Genomic DNA, 16,409 nt, shown 5'->3' with positions numbered 1-16,409 from the left:
CTTTACATTGGATATATTTTCGTTGAGTATTTTTGTGTATTGTTTATTCAATAGTTTTATAAAATATAAGTAAAAGATTTCTTTTTACTGGGATCACTTATTAAATTAAAATTACAGTAAAAAGATATTACTCAAATGAGATTTATTATTTGAGTTGGAATATATAAATAAAAAAAATATTTTTTCTGTTAACTCTGGCTACCTGGCTGTATGTGAAAAATACTTATTAAAAGAATGAAGACAAATCCAGGTTATTTTTTTTCCTAAAAATGTAATATATAATATAGCAAGACCGTAATTTAAGCTATTGCTATATTTTTAAAGAAGGTAATGTGATTAAAAAATAATTAGAATATATTTTTATCTTTTTCGTTTTTTTATATATTTTGGATATTTTACCGACTTTAAAAAGAAAAGGGTTATCAATACGACTGTATAATTTTTGTATATTTGTTGACGAGAGTGTCTTAACACTAAATACTGTTAATCACACAGAACAAAATGAAATTGGAGTTCATTTATTAAAAGCCGAATGGTTACTGGCTCCGAAAATAATATATTTGAATAGTAAAATTGATATATGAGTCCCAATAATTCCATATTTCTCTAATAACTAACCTTCATATTGAAGTAATTATAATATTATTTTTTACTTATAGGAAAACGTAGTGCACAAAAAAGTTTTGTGTCGATTTTTGTTTTTTTATTTATTAACCTAATATTTGTACTACATTTTGATTATTCGATAAAGTATATGCAAAACTTTACGAATATGCAAAAACTTTAAATTATAACCTCCACCTGTAAGTACTAAGTACTTATCCTCATTATTCTTCCGAATAACAGTGGGATGAGAATTCCCAAATTCCCATTATCAGTGGGAAATTAGCTAGAAACTGACAAATAACAATATTTTCTACTAATTAAGTAAATAATAATTATAGGTTATAATTATTGTTTTATTATAGATTTTGTTGAAAAAAATATAATAAAAAATATTCCCTATTAGCGTATTATTGCTTTTAAGATAAGATAAGATAAAAAGTCTTTATTGTACACTTGATAGAATTCATATAGAAATTCTTAGGGTTATAAAGTCACAAAGGCGGCCTTAGCACTAAAAGTGATCTAAGTAACTCTCAATTTAAATACAACTTATTAATTTTATGTTAATTATCAAATTAAGTTTTGTTTTCGACTTATTAAGAATGTTTTGTTCTTGTTCTCTCAAATTCGTGGATATTATAGTTAATTTTGTTTGTCCTCCTCCAAGTCCTCTGTATTTTTTTATGTAAATATATTAGATATAATAATATTAAACTATAAACTAATATATTTGTAAACTACTATTTATTACTAACCCATGTCCATGTATATATTTATTTTATTTTATAGGTGTAGGCAGTACTTTAACTGGACCTCCTTTTGACTTGCATTCTCCTATTGTGTAATGTAATTTTTTACTGTATAATCTCCTTTGTGTGTTCTCCATACAACGTGACATTGGCGAAGTGATTAGTGCTCAACTGGCACGCTAAGCTGAACTGATAGTTAACTTAAAAATTTAAGATATAAAACCACAAAAACAACGTATAATATAAAAGAATAATTTATTTAAGATTTTCAGTTTTCATACACAATAATTTTATTTATAATTAGAGACTCAAACGCGGCTTCGCTCGCTTAAACTTATTTTTATAATATAGTCAAAGGAAATATAATGAAAAATATCCTATCTCCTTTCTAACATCTCTAAGAATGCACATTTATAATATTTATAATATTAGTCTATAGTTAGTTACAATTAATAACAAACATTATTAATAACACATTAAAAAGATTGTTCCTAAAACTTTTTTTATATAATCAATATTTAAAAATAATCTGTACAAATATAACGAGGCCAGTCGTGGCACGGTGCCACAAACGTATCACTGTAAACGCTACTGATAGTGGGTTCGATGCTTAGTCGAGGAAATGAAATATGTATTTAAATTTATATCTTCATTTTTTCGCTTTGGTGTCAAGGCAAAGACACTTAACACGCAATGCCTCCAGAATTCGGCGGAAAGTGGAGAACAGAGTGTTTTAACACTAAGTTCCCTCTGTCTAAGCTGCTGTGTCTACTATCAAATATGCTAACAGGAAGCTATATATATACATATATTTATTATGTATCACATTGGACGTCCGGTCGCCATTTTACTCGTTATAAGTTGAGTGTGTGACAGTGTCCTGCGAGTTACTGATCGATGGTTATTTTAGTTCTGCTCATATAATACTTTATGTTATTCTACCAGTTCTTTAAATAACAGGTGTATTTTTACTTTTATTTAATTAGGTTATTATAAATATTCATAAAAAAAACATAATACAAATAAAATATAGAGTCTGTAAATAACAGATTTAACAATATATTCGATTTAATATTTTTTTTGTAATTTAAATATTTGACATTATACACTAAAACATTATTAATATGAATTACAAAACGTATTAGGCTTGTATATAAATCTATACTAATATAATAAAGCGGAAGAGTTTGTTTGTTTGTTTGTTTGTTTGTTTGTTTGAACGCTAAGATCTCTGGATCTACTGGTCCGATTTACATTGTTTTTGTTTTGTATGAAAGCTGCATTCTTCAGAAGTGCTATAGGCTATATAACATTACATTACACATATAAATTAATATATTTTAAAGTACTTTTTAATTTGACATGCAATTTATTCTGCCATGTTAATAACAACCGTCGCGTCGCTACGCAACCGTTACCGCGACATTTAGATATTCATCCTTATGAAAATAAACATTATAGCATTTTATCTAGATTGAAATTATAGTTTACTATATAACATTGTAATAAATAATTAAGGAGATGTCACTGATTCGGAATGAGCTAGCCAACGGGCGGCATAGTATGAGTATGACCGACGCGAACGGGCAGATGACGTTGATGGTTTTATTACATTTTCGAACTTTATTTGCTGTTTATAATTAATTTAAAATATACTTTGGTTCTCTTCTTATTTTATTTAATATTGCTGGCAAAAAATATCCTTTTAGGTAGTTTTTAGGTACGGGTTATTTTTACTTCTTATGTTGGTTTCCAATTTCTCAGATATTTTTTCTAATATATTATTCTTTTTGATTATTTAAGCTTATATTTTCTTACTAATTCTATTGAAAACTGAAAATATAGTTAATAAATATTCTTATAGTTTAAGCAGGCGTAGCCGCGTCCGGGTCCACTAGAACTAATATAATAAAGCGGAAGAGTTTGTTTGTTTGTTTGTTTGTTTGTTTGTTTGTTTGAACGCTAAGATCTCTGGATCTACTGGTCCGATTTACTATGTTTCTGTTTTGTATGAAAGCTGCATTCTTCATAAGTGCTATAGGCTATATAACATTACATTACACATATATACTAATAAATTAAAATATTTTCTAATTTGACATGCAATTTATTCTGCCATGTTAATAACAACCGTCGTCGCTACGCGACCGCGTTCGTTACCGCGTCATTTTGATATTCATCCTTATGAAAATAAATATAATAGTCACTTTTAGTATTTCATCTAGATTGATATTATATTTCTATCGATATTATATTCTTATATTTCAAGCAGGCGTAGCCGCGTCCGGGTCCGCTAGTAGTAGCTATAAACAGACTAGGCAGATATAATTAATTTGGTTCTAAAATATAAAAATTGTTTTTTTTATTTTATTTATAATGACACAGATTCTAAAACTTGCTTAACAAATATAATACAACTAACAACACTCACTAACCACTCATTATCTAAAAATAGTTTCTTATGCGTATTTATAACATCTTAGCCAATTTTGTTGTTAATTGTCAGAAAACAGAAAATTACAATAACCATGAGTATATTTAGAGATTTTCTTTTCTGGATTCTAGCTTTGAAGAGATATGTTTGTGTAAACATGTGTGGCACCATACTATGCTGATATGGGCCCATTCTCCCCCCCCCCCCCCCAAACACCTCCTACCCTTTTCCTACGCCCATAACGATAACATATAAAATACAATACAATATATAATACAGGTTAAAAATATATAATAGAAAAATATGAGTAATACACTAAACGCCATTTCGTAGAGTAATTCTATAATAGTTCAAAACCGGATCTTCGATTACGTGTTCGCAATCAGTCACGCCATTGTCTTCCATAAACATGGTAGACCGGAGCCAATCCAAATAGAGCTTTAGATACCTATCATCAGGGTCCAAATCTGTGTGGCCCAAGCAGAATATCCTGTACGCATCTTCCCCATACTTTCCGATTCCGCAAAGATCACTCGCTCTCCGCCATTTGGCTGAAACAAACTGATAACTTAATTTCCAAATTATTTGACCACGTTTCTTTAAGCCTAGCTTTTCAAAAAATCTCTCCAAACTCTCCGGAGGATGATCTAGGATGTGATACGGTGTTGGGTACTCTTGGAAAAAGTTTTTCATATACGGCCTTGCACTTTTTCCTGATGTTTTTGTAAGAAATATTGTTGCTATTAACATAGCCCAGGGGTTGGACGAAAATTCTTCTTCGATGACGTAGTGTGGTGACTGCGGCATTTTACGAGGAGATATATTGAAAAAAGATAATATTGGTAACGGTTCGGGCTCTTCTATAGTTAATTGAGATAGACTGAGATCCGTATCAGATTCCTGTGATGTTCCACTTATATCTTGAGATGTTTCTAATGTTTTTAAAGAAGCCAACGAAATCCTATCAGGACTTAGTGTGATATTGTCTTCATTATTAAAAAATTGGCTAATGCAGTCTTCGTTTGACATTCTTCATATATCTAAAACAAAAAGAAAACATGTCATATATTAAATTAAAGACGCCATTCGTGGCGCAGACTGGTTGTGGATTACATCCTAACTCGAGGAAATTAAATATTTATTATTTTCATTTCTTCGCATTAGTGGAATTCGGCGGAGAGTGGAGAGTGTCTCAACACTAGGTTCCTTCTGCTTACCCTGCTGTGTGTGGGATATAGCAACAGTACATATTAAATTAAAGTAAAACAATTCCTTGGAAGTGATGGAACATTTAAAACACGTTTATGTTTTATGAGGCACACTACCTGTAGTCAAAATATAATGACTGACTTGTTTCATTGTTCTTTAAGTAGAGCGCCGTAATGTTTTAGGTACTCTACGAGCCTGCCATTTGTAAGAATCAACTATATAACAAATTTTTTAACTTCTATACCCGTATATGGCAGGGTAGGCAAAGGGAACCTAGTGGAACCTGGTCTTAAACCGCTGTCCACTTTCCTCCGAATTCTGGAGGCATTGCGTTACTTAACGGTGCTCTTTTCTCCACACTAAAGCAAGGAAATGAAAATATGAATTATTTCATTTCCTCGAGCGGGAATCGAACCCACTAACCGTCGCCGTCACAGCCACACGCTTGCACCCCTGCTTATTATACTACATATATGGAAATTTGTTTTGTTGAAAAGAAGGAAATATATAAATATAATTTTGTCAATTACCTAAACATATTGAAAGAAGTTGTCAATGAAAACTAGTTAAACAGTCATATTTGTAGCCTTGTGTTGACATGAAATAACAAAACCATATGAGATGTACCTACAGATTAAGATATTTTTAATAATAAAATAAACATAGACATAGACATAATCAAAATACCGTCGTGGCCCAGCGGTGCAAGGGTGTGACTGTAACGCGACGATTGTGGGTTCGATCCCCACTCGGGAGAATGAATTATTATTTAAAATATTTTAATTAGGCGAAAAATTCGGCGAAAAGTGGTGAACGGAGTGTCTAAACACTAAATTCCCTCTTCCCAGCCTTCTATATGCGGGATACAGCGTGAAGCTGATAATCCAAATAGAATTGTAACTTCTTTAGCTTTATTATAAAAAATATAATAATTTTATTCGTTAATTATTCTTAATTGTGTGTAAATTTGAAGAATAAATAAAAAAATTACATATATAAAAACTTATGAGAATCTTAAACATTGTAATGAAAATTAGAAGAGAATACCTACTTAAAATTTTAAAAAAAATCTATACTTAAATTCATATACAAAAAAATATTTACATTGTCAATAAAACCCTTTTGGAATTTGCAAGTTATAAAAATACCTCAAAGTTAATATCAAAAAAACAAATATATCGTTTCTATGAGTAGTTTCTATATTTTCAGCGATTTATCTTTTTTTCAACTTTTAACATTAAATTTTTTTAGCTTTCACATAGCAGCGTATATAGAGGGAACCTTAGTCAGTTACGTTCAGTTCCCATTAAGACACATCCACGTGAGTTCTGCCATTCAACACACAATGCCTCCAGAATTCGGCAGAAAGTGGGGAACGGAGTGTTTTAACACTTGGTTCCCTCTGTCTACCCCGTTGTGTGCGGGATACAGCGTGAAGCTGATTTTTTAACATAATATTACAAAATATAGAACGTTTACAAGACGTGAGTTCTTAGGTGAACGTGACCAGGACAAATTTAATTATGACGTCGTTTAAATATTAGCTATTTACTCACAAATAGGACCATTGTTTACGGATATACGGCCAGTTGTTGCGGTATCTTTGTATTTCTATTACTATTTACTTTAAAAGTTTTAAAAAATAATTTATTATTATTATTATTATAAATTTAAATTATCATGTTAATAATGGTTATCTATATATATAAAATCGAAAGGTCACTCACTCATCAAGAAATCTCAGAAATTACCAGTGCTAGGAATCTCAAATTTTGCATAGGAGTTATATATAGGACGTAGGTGCTCGCTAAGACGGGAATTTGCAATATTCGACTTCTAAGAGGTTGTTTTTGGGGTTGAAAGTTTGTATGAAACTTCGTTACTAATGACATTTGTCTTTGTCATTCGTTACTAAATGCTAGGAGTCTCAAATTTTGCATGAACGTCATTTATAGGACGTAGGTACTCAGAGAGACAGAAATTAATGATAACATAGTTCACGCGGGTGAAACCGCGAGCGGGCCGCTAGTTATAATATAAAATTCAAGAACAAAACCTTTTAAAAACAAGTTTTTTTTATTATTATATTTGGGAGGTTCCATAGGCATAGGCATGTAAAGATAATATCAAACTTAGATTTATTTCCTTATGTAAAACAACAATAAAGAGTATATAAGAGATATATCTCTTCCATTTTGGTGTGAATAGACTGAAGAGACTTTAACAAAGTGCATGCATAAATAAAAATCAGCACCACGCTGTCCCACATACAGCAGTATAGGCAGAGGGAACCTAGTGTTAAGTACACTCTGTTCCCCATAAATACTTAATCAATTGTTTCTGCAGTCCACAAATATTTTTGACCTTCTATATTGAATAGGATATAGAAAAGATATCTGATTTGTACTCTACCTATACCAAAAGAAAAGAAATCCCCTAATTATTCACGGTACAAATAAACCAGAACCATTTTTAAGCCAAATTACGTTTTTTCGCTATAGTATAAAACAAGTTATAATAAAATACACATTTCAAATACACTGAGAAAAAATATTTAAGTAATATATGTACTATATTTTAAAGATTATTAAAATTAATAATATACATTAAGCATTATTTTATTTATTGTGAGATTGTATGCGCGATGGTTGTAGGTTCAATTCCCATTTGGTGTAATGAAATATATGTTTTTTAATTTCCTCGCTCCGGTAATTGGTAATTTTGGGGGGTGGGGAACGTGAGAAAGTGTTTCTTTCGCCTAACTTACCTATGAATTATACTATCTGTATTAATAAATCATAATTAGATTATTTCAATGCTAATTAAAATCATCTTATATAATTTATTTTAATGATCCATTCATTCAGGGTCTTTATTAATAATGTTTTAAAATTCTGTTAAAAAAATAATGTTAAGTAAATGATATACAACTTGATTTCTTTAAAGAAAGTACTAAGGAAGCTCCTAATTTTACTTAATTCTTACTTATGTAAAGTATGAAAGACAGAATATTAGTAGTTTCATAATTTTAATTGAGAAAAAAGAAGGTTAATTTTTACAATGATGAATATTTATAATTTTATTTACATTTTCGCACGTCAGATCTGTAGTTTAAAAAAACCTTTAGACAATGTCACTGAATAATTTAAGCCATAAAAAAATAAAGCGTAGAGAGCGCGCAAAGCTAATAATTATATAAATAAAAATTATTAAACAATTTTTTTCTACATATATATATTAATACGAGAAGCGAAAACTTTGGACCCCTTTTTACGAAAATTACGCGGACAGAGGAAGGAATATGAAGTTGGGCACACTTATAGTTTCTACTTAGAACGTATTAACATATAACCGTCGACGGGTGTTCTAGTTATTATTATTGTATCTTGAAAACGTATTGCTTATTAATTAGATTGCTTTGCCGGTTTCCAAGAGGCACGGGTTCAAATCCAACCACTTTTATTTTTTTATACGTTTTCTAAAAAAATATTTTTCTTTCTTAAATGTGGAATAATACATTAAAAATATAAAAATATGTAAGAATACTTACTATATTGTGCTCTAGATGGGAAAAGAACTCACGACCTAAGTACCTATTCATTAGGATTGCTTCACAATCGGCCTAAAAATACAATCTTGTTTTAATGACGTAAAGTAACACCGTAACAGCGCAGAATTCATTTCAGTCAAATTATAATATAATAGAATGCTTATTTTTAAAATACCAGAAATTATAATACGGCCATAAAATCCAGTTCTAAGAAAAAAATATTATGAGAATATCAAAACAATATATGTGTTTATACTTCCTCTTCGCTTTATATGTTCTTATTATCTAATCAATAAATATCTTTATAATTTTTTTTTAAAGAAAAAACTAAACTAAATACGGAACCAGCAGTGAAAGGAGCAAAAACTCACTTGATATTTTAAAATAGTACCTATCAACGAGACCGTCGTGGCCCAGTGGCGCAAGGGTGTGACTGTAACGCGACGGTTGCGGGTTCGATCCCCACTCGAGCAAGTGAAATATTTATTTACGTTTATATTTCCATTTCTTCGCTCTGGTGTCGAGGTAAAGCACGGCATTGAGTTCTGCCACTCAACACGTAATGCCTCCAGAATTCGACAGAAAGTGGAGGACGGAGTGTCTTAACACTAGGTTACTTAACCTACCTACTGTTATAATATTTTTTTTGCATAATAAAGAAATATTTTGCAATTAAATCGTTAAAAATCAATTCCAGATGCTTATTTAGGTCATTAGGTATCTATAATAGCTATTTATATGTTATTTATGTAGGTATATACAATAAATTTGTTTTATTATTTATATATGGAAACTATTGGAAATATTCAGCAAGTATTAAATTAATCGATAAGTATAACATAAGATAACTAATATTTATATTTAGCTATCAAAAAAAATCATTTAATTATTTAATAATCGTATAAATCTAAAACCTTATAAGGAAAAAAACTCACATCCGGCCAAACAAACGGTAAGTTCCAATACAATTCAACAAAAACAACAACAACAACAAGAAAAACAAACACAAAATTTTCATCAAAAATTAACTAACGCTTTAAAAACAAGCAAGTTTTAACTACCAGTTAAATTATAACTAGAAGTTAAAGAAATGAACGTTAAATGCCTTTATAGCATCTATAGCGGTCTTGGCTTCCTTTATAATTTACTACGTACAGTTGCTCCGAGGAAGCAGCACGCGTTTCACGCACGCACGAAAAAAAATTCGAAAACTCGATATATTTACTTAATTTTGTTTATAAAATCGACGAACTCGTTTCCGTTTAAAAAAAATAAACTTTTCTCAGTGTAGTGGTTATACTGTGAATGTAAACATTTTTAACTTCTGTTTGTTAATGTGAAAAGAAAACTTAGAGACGTATAATTAAAATAGGTGAGTTAGCTGTTTTTCTTTATGGAAACTAAAATTAAAGTTAGCTTCACGCTGTATCCCGCACACAGCGGGGTAGGCAGAGGGAACCTAGTGTTGAGACATTCCGCTCTCCACTTTCTGCCAAATTCTGGTGGCATTGTGTGTTGAGTGGCAGAACTCAACGCCGCGTTTTGCCTCGACACCAGAGCGAAGAAATGGATATTTCCATAAATTTAAATAAATATTAATAAATATTTACATAAATTGAAATAAATATTTCATCTCCCCGAGTGGGGATTGAACCTACAACCAGTCGATTTTACAGTGTCTACACTCTACACTCTGTGCCCCTGCCACGATTCTTTGTAGAAAATTTCACATTTTACACTATTTTTCATCAATAAAATATGAAATCGTGAAGATAACGTACAATAATCGTTGTTATTGATGAATATAAAAAAAATGTAATAAAAAATATGCGGAATTTTCAATTTACTGCAATATTCTATAGAAATATTTTAATTTCGCATTTATAATGAAAACTAGTTGTTACGTAAATAATAACAACAAACAACAGTATTACGTTAATTGTTTCATCCATTATGGAACTACTACCTGGCTGATGTCAGCAAATGCGAAAAAAATTCTGCTTACATTGGCCATGCGGAACTTTAACGAGAACCTCGTCTTAGAATCTTCATGAGATTTTTTATACGGTCTGGTATTTTATTAATAAAGTATTAAAGTTAAGTAGGGGTCGTGGCGTAGAGGTACAAGCGTGTGACTTTACATACGACAGGTTGCGGGTTCGATTACTATTTGAAGAAATATAATATTTAGTTTTTTTTTTTCGCTCTAGTGCAATATGCGGCATTGAGTTATAGTAATGCCTCTTAAATTAGAAGGAAAGTCGGGAGCGGAGTGTCTTAACACTATTTTCTCCTGCCTACAAAAAAAAGCGTTAAATAGTTAAAATAATCGTAAATCTACAATAGAACGAAACAACAGAAGCTGGCTAAGAGAGCCTAGACGAGATTGAATAGAAGTAGAACCGGCTCACATATTTCTATCCAGTTATTGTTAGACTAAAGCCTTATCTAGAATAGACTTAATTATACCGGGATGTGAACTTTGTTCTTTTTGATTTAGTATATTTATTTTTTAAATATATTTTAATTAAAAAAATGCTAAAATAAACATTTTGTTCATTTTAAATAAGCAAAATTTAAATTAATTTAAAAAAAAAAATAATCTGGAAAAAGGTGTTAGGTTTTTTATTGGCATATTGATACAGGTCCTTAGGTTACCACTGCATTGTTGGACGTTGAACTACCTATTGTTCATATATATATATATATATATATGTTAAATATTTACATAGAAATATAAAAATGAATGATAAAATAAACAATTATACAATTATTATTATACAATTATTATTATTAAACAATTATAAACAAAATAAATAAATAAATAAAATAGCTCTGTATCCCGCGTATCTACGAGTGTTGATTTGCGGAAATAAACGCCGGCCTCCGGGCCAGGAGTGAATAAAAATATAAATAAATAATAATTTATTCCCCCGAATGGGGATCGAACCCATAACCGTAGACTTGTACCCCTGCCTCATAATTTACACAATAAAATATAAAAATCAGTTAAATTTAAGTAATTTCTTAGTTTATAGAGTTCCGAGCGTGAAAAAATATTAAAATCACAATTTATACGTACAACAATGCACTCAGCAACATCAATAGGCGTAAGAGATTTGATAGTTTGTTTCAAGGTGACGCGAAGTGCATTCATTTGTATGTGCATACCGTGAAACTTACTAAATGAACGTTTCTTATATCTATACTAATATAATAAAGCGGAAGAGTTTGTTTGTTTGTTTGTTTGTTTGTTTGAACGCTAAGATCTCTGGATCTACTGGTCCGATGTACTTTGTTTTTGTTTTGTATGAAAGCTGCATTCTTCAGAAGTGCTATAGGCTATAGAACATTACATTACACATATAAACTAATATATTTTAAAGTACATTCTAATTTGACATGCAATTTATTCTGCCATGTTAATAACAACCGTCGTTGCTAAGCACTGGTTTGCAAAGTCTCTTTGTTGTTTTAAGAAAACGTCACCCAAAATGAACTTATATTTTGATATTCATCCTTATAAAAATAAATATATTATATAATATTTAATAAATATTCTTATAGTTCAAGCAGGCGTAGCCGCGTCCGGGTCCACTAGTAAAATATAAACAAAAATACATAAATCAGCTTCACGCTGTATCCCGCACACAGCGAGGTAGGCAGAGGGAACGAGGCCAGAGCGTGTTGAGATGAAATTGAAAATATTAAATATTTCATTTCCTCGAATGGGCATCGAACCCACAATCTGTCACGTTTACAGTCACGCTTACGCCCCTACGCCACGACTGGCCTCAAATATATTACAATATACATTATATGTAAATGTATTTAAAAGATATGTATTTTAAAATTATTATTAAGATGACCTCAATTAGAATGTTTAAATATTAGTGTCATTGTTTCTTTTCACATCCACATTTATAATATTACGCATATATATTAATTGTATTGTATTGCAAAACATAATTTTTAAGAATGTTTTTGTAAGTTCCCTTATCTCAGAATTGCTTAAACATTTTAATATAAAATAATTATAAAGACCAGTTGTAGCACAGGGGCACAAATGAGTGAGTGTAAACGCTACTGGTTGTGTATTCGATTCCCGTTCGAGGAATTAAAATCGATATTTTCATTTCCCCGCTCTGGTGTCGAGCCAAAAGACGGCGTTTATTTCCGCCAGTCAACGCAATGCTTCCAGAATTCGGCTGAGAATGAGAAATGGAGTGTCTTAACACGGGTTCCCTCTACCTATCCTGCTGTGTGCGGGATACAGCGTGAAGCAGCGTGATAAATCAGCGATTTCATTTTTACGTGCGATCTCGCCAGGTAGTATGAGGTAATGAGATACGTTTTTTATAGACGTCTGTAATAATAATAAGTAAAGAATGAATTTAAGTTTTTGAATATGTTAAACACTTTGAACATTGCAAAATAAAATTATATTAATAAATTTACTCACATTATATTATCTCAGCTGGCTGCGAAAAATTTGAACTGAAAACAAAAATGATTTTTGAAATCACTACTTATAAAGGAAATACGAGACTAAAATAAAAGTCATAAAATTATAGGATACTAGTGGACCCGGACGCGGCTACGCCTGCTTGAAATATAAGAATATAATTTCTATAGAAATATAATTTCAATCTACATGAAATGCTAAAAGTGACTATTATATTTATTTTCATAAGGATGAATATCAAAATGTCGCGGTAACGGTTGCGTAGCGACGCGACGGTTGTTATTAACATGGCAGAATAAATTGCATGTCAAATTAGAAAGTACTTTAAAATATATTAGTTTATATGTATAATGTAATGTTATAAAGCCTATAGCACTTTTGAAGAATGCAGCTTTCATACAAAACAAAAACAATGTAAATCGGACCAGTAGATCCAGAGATCTTAGCGTTCAAACAAACAAACAAACAAACTCTTCCGCTTTATTATATTAGTATAGATAGGACCTATTGTCTAGATTAAGACATTTATTAGAGGACCCTTTGACACTTAAAAATCTTAAAATGTAACAATAGTTATACAATTTTCTATATTATACTAGTGGGCCCGGAAGCGGCTACGCCCGTGAAAATATAAGACTAAATAATTAAAATAAATTAAAATTATAATAAGTGGAGATTTATTATTAGAAAAAATATCTGAGTAACCGAAATGAACAAACAAAAGAAGTAAAAGTAACTAAAGGAAATTCTTAATATTAGAAAAAGTACCTAAAGTTTGCCGTGCGCGCGTACTAAACATTTTTCTATATTAAATAATTATTAATTTTTGCGAACAATATTAAATAAAATCCCAAATGATTAACATTACGATATTTTAAGTGTATAACATCGGTATAGATAACCGAACTGAGATAAATTAATTATAAGCAGCAAATAATTACATAAAAAATAATAGTAATTCAAAAATATATAAAAAATTACAAAATCATCAAAGTCATCTGCCCGTTCGCGTCGATCATACTCATACTATACCACTCGTAGGCTAGGTCATTTGGAATCAGTGACATCTTAATTAATATATTAGAATAATTTATTAGAATGTTATACAGTAAACTATAATTTCCATCAAGATGAAATGCTAAAAGTGACTATTATATTTATTTTCATAAGGATGAATATCAAATTATAGAAACCATCTAATTTTTGTTAATGTATACAAATATATATCAGCACGCGCCATGTATGTATTAAGCAAACTCATTTTGGGTGACGTTTTCTTAAAACAACAAACTCTGCAAGCCGTTGCTTAGCACCGCGTAGCGACGATTGTTATTAACATGGCGGAATAAATAGCTTGTCAAATTAATTATCTTAATATATTGGTAGATATCGAAAATATTACAAATATGAGAAAAAGAAAGTATCCTATGTTCATCCCGGGACCCTCAAGTATCTCTATATGAGTATTTTATCATAATTAAATTAGCGGTTTGGGCCTGATTGCGTAAAAGACAGACAGAGTTACTTTCGAATTTATAATATAGGTATGGATATCAGGAATATGTTAAGTATATCTCAAAAATATATATGTCAGTGTGTGTTATATTTATTTTATTAATTTGAATTATTTCCAATGCATTATTTAAAAATATATCTACATTCATTTATAATACAAAATTTAGGTAAATATGCTAAATTTCATACGTTTCGTTCATACGTTTGTTAAAAGAAGTCTAAAGTTTTTCACGGATTAATATTTCAATTATAAATTTTATGGAATATACATAGAGAACATTGTAAGGTACTCGCTGCCTTGAAATATAAATTATTACATCTTTTATGACAGTTAATTTTATCAGCCGTTACCGTCGTGGCTTCGTGGCCCTTCTACCCCAGAAATGTGCAGTTGTAGGTTCGTTCCCCACTCGAGGGATTAAATTCTCTGGCACCAAGGCAAAAGTCCGGCGTTAAGTTCCGCCACTCAATATGCAAAGCCTTGAAACATTCGGCAGAAAGTGGGGAACCTATTGTCTTAACACTAGGTTCCCTTTGCCTGTGTGTGAGAGATACAGTGTGGAGTTTATCAAACATAATGTACTCTACATTAATTCCAATTTCAGTAATATTTAGTAACCTTCACAGATAACCTTATGGAAATGCTAATTTTGACATTAGCGCATCATTAGATAAAATTATATGTTATAATTATGTTTATATTTCATCAATCATGTTTATTTTAAAAGAATTAGTTAAATTTTATTTACTATTTACGATAATTAATCTATATTTATAGTATATCAATTCAGTTGAAAAAACACGCAGCAAAAACGTACTAAAAAAGTATCTCGATTAAATTAGGACAAAAAGGAATTTTACGTGACATTCTGTTAATCCAACACAAATTGACATAATTACTGGTCTATAAGTAACTTTAATAATCAGCTTTATCCACAGCAGGGTAGGCAGAATGAATATAGTGTTAAGAAACTCCATTCTCCACTTTCTGCCAAATTCGAGAGGCGTTGCATGTTAATTGGTGAAACTCAACGCCATGCTTTGCATCGACGTCATAGCGAAGAAATGAAAATATAAATTTAAATAAATATTTCATTTCCTCGAGTGGGTAACGACCTCACAACCAGTCGCGCCACTGCGTTACTACTGGATCCGAATTAATTTTTTTTCAACTTTATTGTATTATATAAAAAAACACATCAACATCTTACATAATATATCACAAAATGTGTAATTTAGGGTCATTAAAAACCAGAAATGACGTCATCTAATATTGCAATTACGGGAGCCGTCGCGTCGTTTCAACGTACAAGTTCGACATGGCAACCAGGTCGGAGTACCAGAGGCATTAGTCATGTGGATTGTATTTGCATATCGATGTTATAATGACTTATTGTGCAATTGAGTTTATTAAACTGTAGGTTTGTGACCGTTACCCAACATGCTGTGTTTAAATTGGTGTATAGAATTCTAAGCTTGTCATATTGATTAGTGTTATTTCAGAGATATTCCAGAGTCTTAAAAAAATATAAAAACTTATAAAAAAAATTAATTGCGGGATCCCGTTTAAATTTTCATAAATAATGTTTGTCATATTGGGTCAATATAAAAGTGCATAAATTCAATATTTCTTCTAGTTTAAAAATCTATTAAAATTTATTATTTTGTAAATAAACTCATAGCAAAGTTATTTTTCAGTATTTACTTAAGATGTTAATGTTAATTTTTTGTAGATATATATTTTTTAAACATTAAAATATTAAATACTCGTATACACACAAAAATATTACAAATTTAGTTTTAATTAAAAGCCAATAAAAAAAAGCCTCGTATGCAAAAGACCTTATTCGTCATTGGCTCACAACTTCAAATACCAACAAA

General features: G+C 30.4%; 2 protein-coding genes across 4 annotated transcripts in view; one reads left to right on the top strand and one right to left on the bottom strand.

Moving 5' to 3' along the window:
• Positions 1-3,635: 3,635 nt before the first annotated feature.
• Positions 3,636-16,409, bottom strand: part of LOC146540442 (methyl-CpG-binding domain protein 4-like) — a 32,050-nt gene continuing 19,276 nt past the window's right edge. Inside the window, exons 2-3 of one of the 3 annotated variants that reach the window (XM_085200637.1) lie at positions 13,011-13,045; positions 3,636-4,829 (exon numbers count right to left, since the gene is read on the bottom strand). In XM_085200637.1, the coding sequence (XP_085056763.1) occupies positions 4,105-4,818 (714 nt within the window). In that variant the 5' untranslated portion in view covers positions 4,819-4,829; positions 13,011-13,045 and the 3' untranslated portion in view covers positions 3,636-4,104. Of the gene's footprint in view, positions 4,830-5,528; positions 5,632-13,010; positions 13,046-16,409 lie in introns of those variants that run through there. The other 2 variants (XM_085200652.1, XM_085200644.1) reach the window with 2 other exon arrangements.
• Positions 9,689-16,409, top strand: part of LOC146540441 (uncharacterized) — a 47,792-nt gene continuing 41,071 nt past the window's right edge. The window contains exon 1 of the mRNA XM_085200620.1: positions 9,689-9,920. The gene's annotated coding sequence lies outside the window, so the exon portion shown is untranslated. The remainder of the gene's footprint in view (positions 9,921-16,409) is intronic.

This window comes from Heliconius melpomene, chromosome 2 (assembly GCF_056956725.1).
Source record: "Heliconius melpomene rosina isolate 202511_hmr_F chromosome 2, ASM5695672v1, whole genome shotgun sequence".
Lineage (NCBI taxonomy): Eukaryota > Metazoa > Arthropoda > Insecta > Lepidoptera > Nymphalidae > Heliconius > Heliconius melpomene.
Note: the sequence above shows the minus strand (reverse complement) of the source record. Positions and strands in the feature narration are given on the sequence as shown.